Consider the following 18,937-nt stretch of genomic DNA (forward strand, 5'->3'; position numbering starts at 1 on the left):
TCATTAGAATTGATAGACAATAATTATCTAATTTAGCATGGTTCAGTATGATTGATCTGATCCTACAAGCAGATGTTATGGACCAGAACTTGAAACAAGGTGATAACTCAGTGGAATTGATAGAAGCAATGCCTGTTGCGTTGGGCTTGCATCCTACATAATTTATGATACTCTGAAAGCCACAAGTTTTGTCCAGGTTCTAAACATGTTCTAGCTATGGATTTCCAATCATTCGGGTTTAAGATTTCATAAGACAAATTATCTAGTAACATCTTAATATAAGATGATGTAGCCCCATAAAGAGTGCAACCCTTTTTCAAATCTTTAATTTTTTCCAAATTAAAATTCCCTTTTTGACCTGAAGAGTCAAGCTCTTCGATCACAGGGTATGCATTTTTTGCCGTAATTAATGCCTTTTCTTTTCCCTTATTCTAACACGTATAAAATTTCTTAAAGCCAGTTATATTAAATTATATGTATTAAGTATATCTTTGGAAATTGAGTCAGGTCCATTTTTATTGTAGAATTGACAAAGATCCTCTCCTACTAATTTCCACTCCTAGATCCAATTCTTTTTCCATAGAGAAACAAGGACATATGTGCTTTACAGTTGCTAAAAGTTCAGTGATCTGCAAAATTATAATCAAACCTTGGCTTTTCATAAACAATGAAATGACAATGCTCTCTAAACATTTTCCTTGAACAGAAACAGAAGGCTGTTTTCTAAACATCAGTCCCATTTTAGCTGAAATTCTACTTTAACTCTTTTAACAAAATTTCTTTGTTGTACTCGCTCTAATTTCTGGGTTGAGGAGACTTTTCCACTGTATCAGGATCAGAGGCTTTTCCACCGAGATCAGAGTCCTATCAGTCCCACATTCAGGGCCCCAAAATTTGATGTTCTCTTCTTTAAAATATAATGGTTCTTTCTGGGAGCAGGTTTCTTGGGGAGGTTTTCTGAAGGCAGCCTTAGTTTCAGTTCAGAGTAATAATCACTCCAAATACAGCTAGTTGAAACCAAATATTTATTTCTTATCTCTTTCCTTGGGCCCGGTTAGCTTTCTTAGAGGCCTATTTCTCTGCTTGGTTCCAAGAGCTCTTGCAGCTTGTTCTTTGCCTCTGCTTTCTTCAGCCTCCAGCCAGCACAAAGGTGGAAGATGGAATGAATCTGACTTCACCTCGGAGAGTGGAATTGTGGGCTTCTGTATCTCTCAGAGTGCTCTTTGACCCTGAGAGCTTCTTGCTTATATGCTATTCACTGTGTACACACCAATCATTATATCACTGGGAAACCATTATTTGTTGTATGATTAAATCAATGCTAAACTAGATTTAAACATTGTCTCCTCAATTCCACTTAGTACTTGTTTCAAGTTCTGGCCCATAACATCTGCTTGTAGGATCAGATCAATCATACTGAACCATGCGAAATTAGATAATTATTGTCTATCAATTCTAATGACTTAACAGTTTGTAAGGATTCCAATATCATTTTATCAACACATTTGCAATTATGGGTGTGCCACAAGAAATAAAAACAGATAATGGACCTGCATATACTTCTAGACATTTTGAACACGTGCACAGTATAAGATTTTATATACCACTGGCATACCCTTTAATCCTCAAGGTCAGGCAATCATGGAAAGAAGAAACAGAGACATTAACACACTCCTCCAAAAACAAAAGAAACGGGGAGCCATGGGAAACCCTAGAGAACTTTTAAATTTAGTTCTCTATACCATTAATTTTTAAATTTTTGATAAAGATGCACTGGCTCCAGCAGACAGGTTTTATAACCCACCAGAAGGGCAGTGTCCAGTGCGAGCAGCTCTACTATCTTTAGATAATCTCCAGGTAATGTGGAGAGATCCAGAAAGTGATGAATGGAAGGGACCAGATAGGTTAACTCTAGTCCTTTGCCAGACAATAGCTGCAGACACTCCTAGGGAAATAATTGCAACATAGAACTTGAGTTTTAAAGGCAATGAAAATATATAAGAAATGCACAGGGAGCTCTTTACCCTACTATGGTATTGTGGACAAGATCAATGAAGCACTTTGTAGCATATCAGCTGCTCTATAAACTTTACTTCTCATAGAAATGTTGCATATCTCCTTTTAATTTTTTTTTTCCTTTGCCCCATCACAATAGTATGATTCTGAAAATGTCCAGGATCCCAAACTGAAGGCTTAGAGGAGTTATAATTTCACCAAGGTCACATAGATAAATACAATATTCAAATCTTTTAAAATTCAGTGTTCTTCCTACTCTACAGAGCCACAGATATCCTACTCACTTTACATGTGAGGAAACCACAACCCTGAAAGGTGTGATTTATTTTAGACCATTTAGATTTGGGGTTGGAACACATCTTTTAATCTGAATTTGGGATTCTTTTCTGCATTTCTGTAGCTAATGTTTCAAAAGTCTGGGTAATATTTTTAATTTTTTAAAAAATATTTTTAATAGACAAATTTCATTCAACCACTTAATGGTTCTTTTTTCTCCCTGTTGTTTTTTTTTTTTTTTCTTTTTTCTTTTCACTACCCCTTAATTTCCTTTCATTCTCTCCAGAGCTTCCCCAGTTTATGGGTGAGGGAGAGAGGAAAAGGTAATGACTATGGATAAACCCAAATAAATATACATGTGAGTTTTTTGTTGTTATATAGGTGCTATTTTTGGAAAGCATTTGAGGAATACTCCATAGGGAGGGTCTTATTCAAGTGCGCTGATAGATTAGGAAAGTGAGGCCTCTAAAAGTCATTTCGCTCAGATGTAAAGACACTAGAGTGGGATTTCCTGAATATGGTAGTTACATTTCTCAAACAAAGAAAATAAATCTGTTCTTCCTTCTTCCAGTCATATTGTTAACATTTCAGGAAAAATACTTTTTAAGCATTCCTATTGTCTGGGTTATGCATGTAATAACAATAATATTTATAATAATGCTTGAAGATTTACAAAGTGCATTATGTAGATTTTTATTTGAGTTTCTTTTTTTATAATTCTACAAGTCAGCACAAAATGCCCACCAATTCACTTGGAAGGTTGTTAGTGTAGTTCTTTGGACACCTAGAGGCCACTTCTGGGAAGTTCAAAAAAAGTTAGTCCAGAGTGTTCATCATACACCACCTTAGTTATTGTGACGTTGACATCCTTAGTTATGACTTTGATAAGTTTGATAATACTTGTCAGAAAATACCCATTTTTCTGAATGAGGAAACTTTAAGCCCTGAGATGCTAAGTGTTTTGCCCATGGCTAGTAATGACAAGTAGGACTGGAACCTAGATCTTCCATTCTCTAACATATCATCTTCACTTTGCCAAGGTTGTCCTCAGAGATTTCCTATTTTAAGAGGTCAAGTGATTCGTTCAAATACACATAGCCAGAATTAGCGGCAGAGTCCGTATTAGAGCCAGAAAGAATCACGACATGTAGGTGAAGGCTTTGTGAAGTTTAAAGCTCTTGTTCAATTGTATTCTATTTTGTGACTTTATGGACCATAGTGTACCAGGCTCTTCTATCCTCCACTATATCCCAAAGTTTATATAAGCTTATTTTCATTGCTTCCATGACACTCTCTATTCATTTCATCATGTGCCATCTTTTCCTTTTATCTTCAATCTTTTCCAACATCGGGATCTTTTTCAGTGCGTCCCATCTTCTCCTTATGTAGCCAAGTTATTTAGGCTTCAGTTTCTAAGAGACTCTCAAAAGTCTTCTCCAGCAACACAATTCAAAAGTGCTGGTTCTGTAGCACTCAGCTTTTCTTTTAATTCTATTCACACAGCCATACGTTGTCACTGGAAATACTGTAGTTTTGATTATATGGACCTTTGTCAGCAAGGTGATGTCTCAAAACCATTAAAGCTTAAATAGCTACTAAGCTTTTTAAAAACTCAAAATCTTAAAATTGCACGAAGACTTTTGAGATCCCCTATATATAGTTACTACATCCTCACTTGAATATATTTATTTGTATCCCTGCCTTACAGGCCTTGGCATTGAGGGAACCTTCTTCCCTATTCAAAAGAAAAGAAGTAATATGATTACCCTCTGTTCAGTTACAATACTAACTCACAACTGAAGCAAAACTTTAGTTCTAATCTGCCTATAACCTATACCCCCTATAGTGTCTGAGGGCATCCATTTGGGAAATATTTAATGGTGAATAAATCTTTGCCTTGTGGAGAAAATGAGATTCTTGTAGTTGGTTTTAGAAAACTATAGCCCTGAAGACTTCCAAAGCACAATGCTGAAGTTCTAATTATGAGTTACTTTGAGACTGATACTGTCCTTTACCTTAAAGCAAAACTTTGGCTAATCTGGAAGTTAAAAAAACAGAAACATAAAAAAATAGCAGGTTAACCTTAACTTCATAACAACAATAGGCATATCTTCATATGGTCTTTTGCAGTTTACAAGGGTCTTTTCTCAATAGCCTTGGTGATTAAGGAAGGGAGGGAGGAGAAAATATAAATCATAGATTTAGATCTGGAGGAGACCTGATAGATAATCTAGTCCAACCTCTCCTTCCCTCATATAAAAAGTGTTGTTATTATCAATTTGACAAACATGAACATATTTTGTCCTTAGACAAAACAGAAAAAAAGGAATACATGTTTATGCATATATTATATATACATATACATATATATGACAACATGAATCTTTTTATGTACATGGGTCTTTATATTGTATCTTGATTATTAAAGTATATATTAAATTTAAAATGATAGATCCAACACTACCAGGCTTGCCTTTCTTTATGCTATTGGGAACTTCCCTTTGCTTTCTTCTATGCATTTCTTAAATATATTGATATTTTTTTTCTAATTTTTTTGGTATTATTATTACTGTGCCCCTATCCCCTCTTTTCCTCCTAAAAAACCCTCCAAATATAGTCATATGTATTGGCTATTTAAAAAAAATGTGTATTTCATTCTGCAACTTTAGTTCATCTATCAAGAGGTAGAAAGCATGATCAGTTATCAGTTTTCTATAGTTATAATTGGTTTTTCATTGATTATATATCTTTCTTAGTTATTTTCTTCTACAGTGTTGTATTTATAAACTTTTCTGGTTTTTACTTCACTCTGAATAAGTTCCTACAAATCTTCCCAGGTTTGTTAGAATCTATCTCTTTTGTTATTTCTTAGAGTTCGGTAATTTTCTATTACATTCATATGCTACAAATTATTTCCCAATTGATGGGTACCCATTTTATTTCTAGTTCTTTGATACAGCAAAAAATGCTTCTATGAATATTTTTGTGATATGGATTCTTTCCCTTTTTCTATAGGGCACAAGCCTAGTAGGAGTATCATTGTGTCAAAGGGTATACATTCATTTTAGTGACTTCTTTGTGTGCAGTTCCAGAAAGATTGACTCCACAAATAAGGCACTGTCTTCCAACAATTGTCATTTTTCTTTAACCTAATGGATGTGAGACGAAACCTCAAAGCTGTTTTAATTTTAATTTTTCTTATTATTAGTGATTTGGAGCATTTTTGTTAATTTGTTAATAGTTTGCCTTCTTTTAAAAAACACACGTCTGTTCAAATGGCTTTTGTTCTTATCAATTTTCTTTTCAATGTATCAGTTTTCTCTATCTTGCATATCAGATCTTTATCCAAGAGAAATATGCTGCAGAGATTTCTCTTTCCTCTCTCTCTCTCCCCTCAGCTGTTTTCCTTCTAATTCTTTAACTACATTGACTTGTTTGTGAAAATCCTTTTCAATTTTATATAGTTGATATCTCATCTGATTTTCCTTATTCCTTTTTTGGTCAACAAAACTTCCTTTATACGTAGTTGCAAAAGATGTTTAATCCTTTTTCTCTTCCTCTAATTTGTTCCTAGGGCCTTTAAAAGCTAGATCTTTTAGCTATTTGAAGTGGATTGTAGTATATGATATCAGGTATTGGTCTAAGCCTAATTTCTTCAGCAGTTTTTATTGAGTAGGGAGCACTTATGAAATGGTTAGAATTCTTGGGTTTATTGATTGAACACTGCTATATGTCCTGTTTCTTCTGGGATTTCTTTGCCTAATCTGTTCCAGTGATCTCTGTTTTGTTTTGTTTTAAGAAGTACCAAATAGTTATGATTGGTTTTGATGCTTATTGCTTTTAGTATAACTTAAGATCTGATACTGCTATATATCAGTTTCAAATCAGGTCTGATTTAGTATTCCCAGCACAGTATCTAGTCTTTGTATTTCAGTGACTGGCTGTGTTGGGAGCCCATAGAACTGGGTTTGAATTAAAAGAGGAAATATATACGTCCTGTATGAGGACTTTACTATTGTAAATTGTCTGAATCATATAATTTTTTTACATTATATACTTGAGTAAACAAAAACATAATATTTGACCTCAGTTTCCTTATTTGTAAAATGAGGGTTAGAGATTAGACCAAATGGCTCCTTAGATCTTTGCTAACTCTAAAGCTATGATTCTCAACAGAAAAGCTGCACAACACACTTATTGATTTGCTAGACCCTAGAGTCCTCTTGAGCACTAAATTTAGTTTTGGACTGTTTCCCTATATGAGTAAACCCCCCAGATTTCTAAAAGTTGTTTTAAATTCTGTTTAAAAAGCACTGAATTAATAAAAAATAAAAATTGCTAATGGGATTCTATTAAGGTTTTTTGAAAAAGGGAGCTTTGGAGGGTATTTGGGATAAGAAGATAACAGTGGAGAATTTACCTCCACCCACCCACCCCCACACTCACAGAAGGGCACCCATTCACTATCTTTTCACCTTCTTTTTGTGTAATAACTTCCTCTGTTTGTGAGCACCATGACTATTTTGCTCAAAGTGAATTGCTGGGTTGTTGTTTTTTAGAAAGGTGTCTCAAAACGTGATTGGCTATAATATCCTGGGTTGCAGGTGTGTGTGATGAACTCGTTCATTGTTTCATTTTTGAAATTCACAGATGCAGTCAGAACTGTGAGTGATTAGGCTTGTTCAAGCATCTCAGGGATACATTTCTTTTCAAGACAGTATTTCTAGAGTTGCTTTTATTCCCATTAAATTTGTTCCTATTTTCTTCCCTAAGTCGAACTCATACAGTGTGCATGTGACAAAGGAAAAACTTGACTCACTGATTCAGACATCAGTCTTCTTGTCGTCAGCTGCTTCTTCCCTTCTTCGCCCAGAGCCTCCATGACTTGTGGGGCAAAATTGGATCTTTTCTTAAAGCTCAACTCTGCTTGAGAGATTTCAAGGTGAGATAATTCCTGCCTCCCTATCCTCTTTCAAAAATCTGTCTATGTGTGCTGGAGGCTTTTTGCTGCCATCCTCTCAAGCCAAAGAGAAGCTAGATATTACTTTCCTCAACTGAAAGGAGTGAATCTAGTTGGTAGGATTCCTTCATTAATCAAGTTAATAAAGAGCTTCTCTTTGGTCCTTTCCTGAAGTTTTTTATGCATTTTTTTGTAGGTGGATTTGTACCTGGCTGGCAGGTTTATTTCCCCTTTTTCTTTCAAACTTGGACGGATAAAAGATGTGCTATGGCAGGATAACACCAAAGAGCAGCTCAGCCTCACCATTTACCTCCTTAGGACATGGATTGTTTCTTCCATTCATAATTATTAGCACTTTCTTTGGAAATGGAATTGCTTCAGGTAAGTACCTCTCTTTTGATTGTTTCCTGTATCCTGAGAAGATATAATGTCAAAATATTAGATGGTTGCAGATGAGTAGAAGACTCATCACCCCCTAAGAACAATAGATTATCAGAGCGTGTTCTTTTTACAGTGTCCTGGGAATATGGTTTTTGGAAGGTCTTTTTTTTTTTTTTTTTTTTTTTTTTTTTTTTTTTTTTATCATAACATGGCATTTTAGATTTAGGTTTGGAAAAGATTTTAAAGGTTTTTTAGTCAGCCCCCTTGTCATGGCAAAGAGGAAGTTTCTCAGTGATTCTCAAATCATGTTGTCCAGGTGTCCCCAAGATCTTTTTAGGCATTTGACTTTTGAGATCAAAGCTATTTTCATAACAATACTAAAATATTTAAATTTCTAACATAGTAAATCTCACTAGATATATAACCTATATCAACAGAAACTCTTTAGAGAATCAAAAGCTTCCTGAGACCAAAATGTTTGAGAACTATCCATTCTTGTCCTTTGACCATGAATGTGTAAGCAGAGAAGATTAATAGAAAGCCAGACTGTATGGGAAATTGAAGGAATCCTGATATTGTCCCTCCTCCTTGTCTCCCTTACTGTTGGATATGCTGCAACTCATGCCTTTTTCTTGTTTTCCCTCACTTTCTACCTTAATAGACAGTTCTTGTCTCAGATTTGCTATTAATTATCTCTGTGACTTTGGACAAATATCTTTATTGCTTTGAGCTTCAGTTTCTTAAATTATAAAGTTAAAAATTTGTATTGAATAATTTAAGTATGAACCATTCTGATATGCCCAGGGACACAAACAGAAAAGGCTAGACAGTCCCTGCTTTCAAGGTTCTCATACTCTAATTGGAAGAGACAGTACATAAAAGACTTAACTGTAGGATTTATGGGAAAGCCCAGAGGTCCTAACGGTACTTAGGCCTTGTGGCCCTGAGGTTCTTAGATGATGTCAGCAGGTAAGATTGCCAGGGATTTTAGAAACTAGAAATGGGGCAGAATAATGAAAGTATGAGTGAGGAATATAGATCTCAGACAACAATTTTTGAGTATCAGGCACCTATACACACGCATTTTCTTATGAGTGAAATAAAAGTTCTTTCCATATATGAAAAAAAAGATGTGCTTATTGAGAATAAGTAGAGGAGGAGAAGGCCCAGTGCCTTCTCATTGGGCTCATTTGGGCTGCTTAATAATGTCCTGGAACATCTCTTATCCCACGTTCACATCACACATCGTCAGATTTTAGTCCAGAGTTGTCAGAGAGTTCTTGCCTCTCAGCATTTCTTCCTTCATTGGCCAACATTTGTCTCGCCTCTCTGAGCCACCTATTTTCTCCATATTTGTATGTGATCCAAATATGAAGAATACCTAATATATTTGTTTCTAGAAGAGTTGACTACACTGTGTTCCATGTTTCTGTGATACTATGGAATATTTTAGGGTGTGGAAGGAAATTTGACCTTACTAACCTTATGAAAAGCAAATTATTTGGTAAACAAAGCACAGAATCTTCATAAGGAGTGGAACAGTGTTTTGGAAACATATTTCAATACAAAAATTTTTAATTTTGGATCTAAAATTAGTGCTACAGTTTAGAACTAGTCCTCTGAGTTTTAAGATTTATGAAATCCTAAATTTTTAGAACTTGAAGGCCTAGCAGTCATGTAGTCAAACCTTATTTTACAGATAAGAAAACTAAAACTCAAAGGGTTGTTGGAATCTTTACAAAGTGTTAAACCATTGGAGTTGATTTCACCCAGGTAAATGCTTTCAGTCAGAATTAGAACTCGGATACCCCTCCCAGCTGCCGGATAGATATCTCCAAAGCTTAGATCTGACTGTCACTCTCCTGCCCAGGAATTTTCAGTGCCTACCTCCCACTTTCCTCTTGCCTATAGGATAAAATAATCTTCCTGTTTGGTAAATCCCTTCATTATCTGGCTCCAGGCAGATACCTTTCTAGGCTCATTATGCACTTCTGTCCCTCACACACTCTGCTCTGGCTAAACTATATTCTCTCTGTCTCACTTTTGAGCTTTTACAGATTATCTTCTATATGTGGAATGTGCTTTTTGTGACTTTTGCCCCTTAGGATCTTTAAAGTGCAGTCTCTTTCTAGAAGCTTTTACTCTAGTTGTTAGTACCTTATTTCCAATCGTTGTGTTTATTTTTTATATATATCCCATATTTACTTATCTGTAAATATCTATTCTCCCTACCCAATAGAATGTAAGATTCTTGAGGACAAAGATTTGGGTTACTTGTTTACTTGCATCTCTCTCACCTAACCCAGTACCTGACATATAGTAGGCACATAATAGATGCTTGTTGATTGATTGAATTTTCCCTCTAGACCAAATTGCCTTTTTTTGTTGTTGTTCAAAATAAGTTTTATTGCTCGTTTTAATCATCTCATTTCCAGATATACTAATATAACCAGGTAACCTTTCCCATGTAACAAAGAAAAATAATTGCTCAAAATCAACCAACGGTGAATGATCTCATCTGACAGTGTATGCAGCATTCAGCATCCTTAATCCCCACTTCTCTGCCACTTCTCTCCTGAGCCAAGATGGCCTTTATTATTCAGTGCCTGGCTTAATTTTGGGTTTTTTTTGGTTATTGTAGTTTTAATCAGAAGTTCTCTATATCAGTGAAATCGCAAGCGTAGTAAAATAAGCTTAAATCATTGCCGTACTCTTTTTTTTTTCTAACCACAGTATGGGAGACTTGTCTGGGCATGTTATCAGCATTACTGAGCATTACCAGCACTGGGCAGTCTTCTCCCTCTGCTCAACTGCCAGGCTTTGGCTGTGACTCATCTCATCTTTGCCCTGGCTATCCCTTCCAGTCTTGACTTCACCCCACCCTTTTCTCACTGTTCACAGCTTCTTTACTTTCTTCCTAAAGTCTGAAAGACTCAGAGCTCTAAACCAATGAGGAAGGGAGGGAGACTGAGAAGGGGGAGATGAGGGGAGAGAAAAAAGAAAAACTTCAAATTTTACCTTCCTCAGTTCTTAGCTTACCTCCATTCCCCACCTCCCCTCTCCCCTTTTCCCTTTCTCTTTCCTCTCTGTCTTCATTCTCTGTTTCTCTCTGTGTCTCTCATCCTCTTTTTATCTCTCCCACCTTCTCTCTCTTCCCTCCCTCCCCATTTCCCTCTCTCCTCCCTGTCCTTCCCATAATACAAATATAAGCACATACACACACAGAGATAGATATCTAGACAATATGGTAGAACAGAATGTCTGTGAATCGAGGAATTTCACTGCTTCTCAGAACCATTGTTTTGCAGCCAGTCTTCTTTCCCTTATCCAACACCCAACATCTTATACACCCAGAAGGAGATTATTCTAGGGGACAGGAGAGAATTAATTCCTTAGCCTAAATCTAGGAGAGACACCTGTAATGACATGTCTTCCATGAGGGTCATGGCCAAGAGTTTCAGAGAAACTGAGATCCAGATGTGCAAATTTTTTTTTAATACTTTTTTTATTTACAAGTTATATGCATGAGCAATTTTACAGCATTAACAATTGCCAAACCTTTTGTTCCAATTTTTCCTCTCCTTCCCCTCATCTCCTCCCTCAGATGGCAGGTTGACCAATACATGTTAAATATGTTAAAGTATAAATTAAATACAATATAAATATACATGTCCAAAGAGTTATTTTGCTGTACAAAGAGAATCAGACTTTGAAATAGTATACTATTAGCCTGTGAAGGAAATAAAAAATGCAGGCGGACAAAAATATAGGAATTGGGAATTCTGTGTAATGGTTCATAGTCATCTCCCAGAGTTCTTTCCCTGGGTGTAGCTGTTTCAATTCATTACTGCTCCATTGGAACTGATTTAGTTCATCTCATTGTTGAAGAGAGCCACATCCATCAGAATTGATCATCATATAGTATTGTTGTTGAAGTATATAATGATCTTCTGGTCCTGCTCATTTCACTCAGCATTAGTTCATGTAAGTCTCTCCAGGCCTGTCTGAAATCATCTTTTGGTCATTTCTTACAGAACAATAATATTCCATAATGTTCATATACCACAATTTATTCAGCCATTCTCCAGTTGATGGGCATCCACTCAGTTTCCAATTTCTGGCCGCTACAAAGCGGGCTGCCACAAACATTCATGCACATAGGACCCTTTCCTTTCTTTAAAATCTCTTTGGGATATAAGCCCAGTAGAAACATTGCTGGATCAAAGGGTATCAGATGTGCAAACTTTTGAGAAAAAATAATTTCATTAGAAAAAGTCCTTTTTTTCTCCACCTTACTTTCCTTTTCCTTTCATAATTCCCATTCCTGTAATGTTATAGTTTAAAAATTGGAGTGCCCTGTCTTAGTTTCAATACCTAGTCTAAAATATAAACAGTGCATTTACTTGCTTACACATGTTTCATATATGTACAAAGCATGCTTCTACATAGTTAAGCAGGTATTTAGTTATGATGGCTCCATGAAAGAATGTTCTTCAGGAACACACACTTTAGCAATTACTATACTTACAAATTGGACACCTAAAGATTGGAATGGATAAGCTACATTAGAAGAGGATAGGATTGTTGTCTCTCAAGTTACAGAAATATTTTAATTTTACCATCTTCTCTTTATATAAGGCTATCTTTCCTGGGCATTAGAATTATATTAATTGAAATATTAGATATTAGTATTATTGTTTAGCTAATTACTGAGCAGACCTTTTAGCAGACATAGATAAGAATATTAAGAAAACTTGGTCTTTGAAATGATGGAAAGCTAGAAAATATTTGTTTTATTTCTTAAGTTTTACCAAATGACCTGGAACAGCGATATCAAATTGACTCAGGACTGCTTCAGCCCATAAAACTCTGGATTAAAATGTAATTGGAAATGTTGAACAAAATAATAAAAGTATAATACAACCTAGATAACATTATTTTGTGGTTTTCTAAGTCAGTATGGGGCTGGAGAGATCCATTTCTACGTGAATTTGAAACCACTAGAAGATCATATATGCTATGTTTAAAAAAAAAAGTCAAAACCCTACATTTTTCCCTCTTTTCCAGAGCTGGACCTTTATAATAGGATATTCCACGTACTCTGTCTTAGTTGATATTTTAGTTGGTATTGCTGGAGAGTTTTTTGTTCTTTATAAAATTATTTTTATAGAGGAAAACCTGCTGGGTAGAGAAAGATGGAAAGAGATATTTTTAAATGAAGTCTATATAAAAACAAAAGATAGCAACAAGATTTACTCTCTTATAACCAAGGTGAGCAGTGACAATTCCCATATCCCCAATTTCTTCTTCCGTCTCTCCAACCAACTGTTCAATGTTGAAAGGACTTTGTGTGACTAAGACTGATCCTTTGCTTCTATGTATTGTTGTCTATAAAATGGAAATAACAATCCCTAGGTTCTTTAAAACTGATATTATGATTAACCAACTAATAAAAATTGGTGGAAGATATCTGTTAACTAGAAAGACTATATAAATCTTAAACAGCAGCAGCATTGGCAGTATTTTAAAAAGTTGATGTTAACTATCAATTTACTGATGCTGGATGGTATACATTATATAGCTTTCCTTACAGGACTAATTGTATTTTTTGTTGTTGTTGTTCAACACTTTCAATATATTTTTGGCTGAGTTTAAGCTTAATATAACCCATGGAGGTGATTTATTCTTTTCTTGCATTCCATTTATTTCATAGACTGCAACCAGAAGTAATCCACTTTTGGATATATATATTTTTAGATTCAATCCAATATTTTGTATTTTGTGCTAGAATTTACTTATGCTTGATGAAATGATAACCTATTCCAAAAGTTTTCTTTTCCACTGTGGGTTTTTTTTTTAATAGCTTTTTATTTACAAGACATATGCATGGATAATTTTTCAGCATTGACCCTTGCAAAACCTTCTGTTCAACTTTTCCCCTCTTTCCCCTCACCCCTTCCCCTAAATGGCAGGTATACCAATACATTTTAAATATGTTAAAAAATATGTTAAATGCAATATATTTATACAGTTATCTTGCTTCACAAGAAAAATAGGATTTAGAAATAAGGTAAAAATAACCTGAGAAGGAAAACAAAAATGCAAGCAAATAATAACAGAAAGAGTGGAAATTCTATGTTGTTGTCCACATTCATTTCCCATAGTTTTTTTTTTTTTGCTGGGTATAGCTAGTTCACTTCATTACTGCTCTATTAGAACTGATTTGGTTCATTTCATTGTGTTGAAGAGGACCATGTCCATCAGAATTGATCAAGTTTGATCACTTTTTGAGCATAGTTCCAAGTTGCTCTCCAGAATGGTTGGATGTATTCACAATTCCACCAACAGTGTATCAGTGTCCCAGTTTTCCCACATCCCCTCCAACATTCAGCCAATATCATCCTAGCCAATCTGAGAGGTGTGTAGTAGTATCACATGAGTGGTCTTAATTTTCATTTCTCTGATCAATAATGATTTGGAGCATCTTTTCATATGGCTAGAAATAATTTCAATTTCTTCATCTGAAAATTGTCTGTTCATATCCTTTGACCATTTATCAATTGGAGGATGGCTTGATTTCTTAGAAATTTAGAGTCAGTTCTCTATATATTTTGGAAATAAGGCCCTTATCAAAACCTTTGACTGTAAAAGTGTTTTCCCAGTTTATTGCTTCCCTTCTAATCTTGTCTGCAGTAGTTTTGTTTGTACAAAACCTTTTTAACTTGATGTAATCAAAATTTTCTATTTTATGAGCAATAATGATCTCTAGTTCGTCTTTGGTCACAAATTCCTTCCTCCTCCACAGGTCTGAAAGGTAAACTGTCCTATGCTCTTTTAGTTTATTTGTAGTCTCATTCTTTATGCCTGGTTCATGAACCCATTTTGACCTTATCTTGGTGTATGATGTTAAGTGTGGGTCAGTGCCTAGTTTCTGCCATACTAATTTCCAATTTCCCAGCAGTTTTTGTCAAACAGTCAAAAAGCTGGTGTCTTTGGGTTTATCAAATACTAGGTTATCATAATTATTAACTATTTTGTCCTGTGAACCTAATCTATTCAGTGGAATAGCCAGTAGTGTTTCTTAGCCAATACCAAATTGTTTTGGTGACTGTTGCTTTATAATATAGTTTTAGATCTGGTACAGCTAGACTACCTTCATTTGATTTTTTTTTTTTTCATTAGTTCCAGATGAATTTTGTTGTTATTTTTTCTACGTCATTAAAATAGTTTTTTGGGAGTTTGATTGGTATAGCACTAAATAAATAGATTAGTTTAAGTAGTATTGTCATCTTTATTATATTTGCTCGGCCTATCCAAGAGCACTTAATATTTTTCCAATTAGTTAGATTTGTCTTTATTTGTGTGGAAAGTGTTTTGTAGTTTTGCTCATATAGTTCCTGACTTTCCCTTGGCAGATAGATTCCTAAATATTTTATACTATTGGCAGTTATTTTAAATGGAATTTCTCTTTGTATCTCTAGCTGTTGGATTTTGTTAGTCATATATAAGAATGCTGATAATTTATGTGGATTTATTTTGTATCCTGCAACTTTACTAAAGTTGTGGATTATTTCTGATAACTTTTTAATAGAATCTCTGGGATTCTCTAAGTATACCATCATTTCACTTGCAAATTGTGATAATTTGGTTTCCTCATTACCTCCTCTAATTCCTTTAATCTCTTTCTCAGCTCTTTTTGCTGAAGCTAGCATTTCTAATACAATATTGAATAGTAATGGTGATAGTGGGCAACCTTGTTTCTCTCCTGATCTTATTGGGAATGGTTCCAGTTTATCCCCATTACATATGGTGCTTAATGAGGTTTTAAATAGATGCTACTGACTGTTTTAAGGAAAAGCTCATTTATTTCTATAATCTCTGGTGTTTTTAATAGGAATAGATGTTGGATTTTATCAAATGCTTTTTCTGCATCTATTGAGGTGATCATATGGTTTTTGTTAATTTGATTATTGATATAGTCAATTATGCTAATAGTTTTCCTAATATTGACCCAGCCCTGCATTCCTGGTATAAATCCTACTTAGTCATAATATATTATCCTGGTGATAACTTGCTATAATATCTTTTCTAATATTTTATTTAAGATTTTTACATCAATATTCATTAGGGAGATGGGTCTATAATTTTCTTTCTCTGTTTTCATCCTGCTTGGTTTAGGTATCAGTGCCATGTCTGTGTCATAAAAGGAATTTGGTAGGAGTCCTTCGTTTTTTATTTTTTTCAAATAGTTTATATAACATTGGAGTTAATTTTTCTTTAAATGTTTGGTAGAATTCACATGTAAATCCATCTGGTCCTTGGGATTTTTTCTTAGAGAGTTGATTAATAGCTTGTTCTATTTCCTTTTCTAAAATGGGACTATTTAAGCAATTTACTTTCTCTGTTAATCTGGACAGCCTATATTTTTGAAGGTAGTCATCCATTTAACTTTCAGTTTTATTAATTTCTCCTTTTAATTTTAGAATTTTAGAATTTAGAAGTTTAGTATTTGATTGGGTGTTTTTAATTTGCTCTTTTTTCTAGCTTTTTTAGTTGCAAGCCCAATTCATTGATCTTCTCTTTCTCTGTTTTATGCAATAATGCATAAATGCCTCTAGAGATATAAAATTTTCCCTTATTACCACCTTGGCTGCATACCACAAATTTTGGTATGTTGTCTCATTGTTATCATTCTCTTGGATGAAATTATTGTGTCTATGATTTGCTGTTTCACTCATTCATTCTTTAGGATGAGATTATTTAATTTCCAACTACTTTTTGGTCTATTTTCCTCTGGCCTTTTGTTGAATGAAGCTTTTATTGCATCATGATCTGAAAAGAATGCAATTACTATTTCTGCCTTTCTGCATTTACTTTTGAGATCTTTATGTCCTAATTATATGGTCATTTTTTTGTATAGTTTCCATGAACTGCTAAGAAAAAAGTGTACTTCTTTCTGTCTCCATTTGGTTTTCTCCAAAGATCTATTATACCTAACTTTTCTAATTATTTACTTCTTTAATGTCTTTCTTATTTGTTTTGTGGTGTGATTTATCTAATTCTGAGAGTGCAAGGTTGAGATCTCCTTCTATTATAATTTTGCTGTCCATTTCTTCTTGCAGCTCTCTTAACTTCTCCTTTAGGAATTTAGATGCTATACCACTTGGTGCATATATGTTTATTATTGATATTGCTTCATTGTCTATAGTACTCTTTAGCAAGATATAGTTTCCTTCCTTATCACTTTTAATTAGATCAATTTTTGCTTTTACTTGGTCTGAGATAAGGATGACTACCCCTGTTTTTTTTTTTTTTTTTTTACTTCACCTGAAGCATAATAAATTCTGCTCCAGCCCTTTACCTTTATTCTGTATGCCTCACCCTGCTTTAAATGTGTTTACTGTAAATAATATATTGTAGGATTCTGGCTTTGATCCAGTCTGCCATCTGCCTCCGCTTTATAGAAGAGTTCATCCCATTCATATGTATGGTTAAAACTACTAATTCTATATTTCCTGCCATCTTATTATCACCAGATTATACTTTTCTCATTCTTTTCCCCCTTACTCCCCCTCCCCAGTATTAAATTTATGAGCACTACTTGTCTTGAAGTGGAAAAGCACCCCAAATGGGATCTTGAGAAACCTAATCTTGAATCTTTGTAGTTAGAAGTTTATTACTAGTTCTTCACTCCCAAATGCAGATGGTATTTGTACACCCCAAGATGTGCTGTTGGGACAAACGTGAGACCTTGACGACCTGATAAGCTTAAAGAAATACAGCTTATTGCTGCCTAGGAATGGCACCCTTAGAGTAATAACTTTTTGCCTCCTGTTTAGAATAGAAATTTCTTTATTATGACAAATGTATCAAGAAACATTTTGATGTCTCTCTCTTCTTTCTATAAATATATGGCCCTGAGGCCATAATGAGTAACACTCATTACTGACCCCTCCAGTCTTGGTGGGATCCATCCTGGCTAGTAATAAACGCTCTTAAAACTTCATTATTTTGGCTGCCCTGTTTTCTCTGACCTCATGCAGCTCTTCTTCTTTACAATCCCTCCCCACCCCCCCACCCCTTTCTTATACCTTTCCATTACTATTTCTGTATTCCCTCCTCCTTTCCTTTTCCCTTTTTCTCTCCCACTTTTCAATGAGGTGATGGGAGATTTCTCTATAAACCAAATATGTCTAATATTTTCTCTTTGAACCAAATCTGCAAATAAAATTCACACAATGTTCCTCCCCCTCCCTTAATTCCCTCAGATATGATAGATTTCCTTTGCCTCTTTGTGAGATGTAATTTCCCTTTTTTTCTCTCCACTTTTCCCTTTTTCTGATACAATTCCCTTTCCACTTCTAATTCTTTTTAAAAAAATATTATAATTGTAAAATCAAATTATACATGAACTCTTTGTGTATGCACATAACAGAAATACAGTTTTCAAGAGTTCTTTTTATCTTTTTATGTCTTGAGTCCTATATTTGGAGGTCACATTTTTTGTTTAGCTCTGGTTTTTTCATTAGAAATAAATGGAATTCACGTGTTTCATTAAATGTCCATCTTCTTTCCTGGAAGAAAATGCTCAGCTTAGCTGGGTAATTTATTCTTGGCTGCATTCCAAGTTCCTTTGCCTTTCAGAATATCAGATTCCAGGCCCTTTGATCCTTTAAGGTGGAAGCTGCTAGATCCTGAGTGATTCTTATCTCCTCAGTATTTGAATTGTTTTTTTTTTTTTTTTTTTCCTGGCTGTATGTAATATTTTTTCCTTAGTTTGATAGTTCTGAAATTTAACCACAATATTCCTTGGAATTTTTATTTTGGGGTCTCTTTCAGATTATGTTTGATGAATTCTTTTAATGGTCATTTTGCCTTCTGATTCTATTTAGGCAGTTCTCTTTGATGCTTTCCTGAAAAATAGTGTCTACGCTCTTTTTTTCATCATGATTTTCAGGGAGCCCAATAATCCCTAGATTATCTCTCCTAGATCTATTTTCCAGGTCTGTTAAAAGGTTTTTTAACCTGGTCCTGGCTGAGGACCAAGTTTCCAGGTCCAGGTTTTTTTTCAAGTAGATATTTAACATTTTTTCCTTTTTTTTTTTTTTTTTTTTTTTGTTTTTTGTTTTTTGTTTTTTGTTTTGCTTGACTGATTCTTGCTGTCTCATTTTTATTTGTTCAGTTCTGATTTTTAATGAGTTATTTCTACATTTACTTTTTTTTTTAACCTCTTTTTGTATATGTCCAATTGAGTTTTTAAATTAGTTGTTTAGTTCTATGGAATTTTTTTTTTCATTTCACAAT

At 34.5% G+C, this 18,937-nt stretch overlaps 1 protein-coding gene across 2 annotated transcripts in view; it reads left to right on the plus strand.

Moving 5' to 3' along the window:
• Positions 1-18,937, plus strand: part of SUSD6 (sushi domain containing 6) — a 107,095-nt gene that overhangs the window by 31,984 nt on the left and 56,174 nt on the right. Inside the window, exons 1-2 of one of the 2 annotated variants that reach the window (XM_031952810.1) lie at positions 7,098-7,234; positions 7,449-7,633. In XM_031952810.1, coding sequence (XP_031808670.1) covers positions 7,513-7,633 — 121 coding nt within the window. In that variant the 5' untranslated portion in view covers positions 7,098-7,234; positions 7,449-7,512. Of the gene's footprint in view, positions 1-7,097; positions 7,235-7,448; positions 7,634-18,937 lie in introns of those variants that run through there. The other variant, XM_031952811.1, reaches the window with a different exon arrangement.

Source organism: Sarcophilus harrisii, chromosome 2 (genome assembly GCF_902635505.1).
Source record: "Sarcophilus harrisii chromosome 2, mSarHar1.11, whole genome shotgun sequence".
Taxonomy (NCBI): Eukaryota; Metazoa; Chordata; class Mammalia; order Dasyuromorphia; family Dasyuridae; genus Sarcophilus; species Sarcophilus harrisii.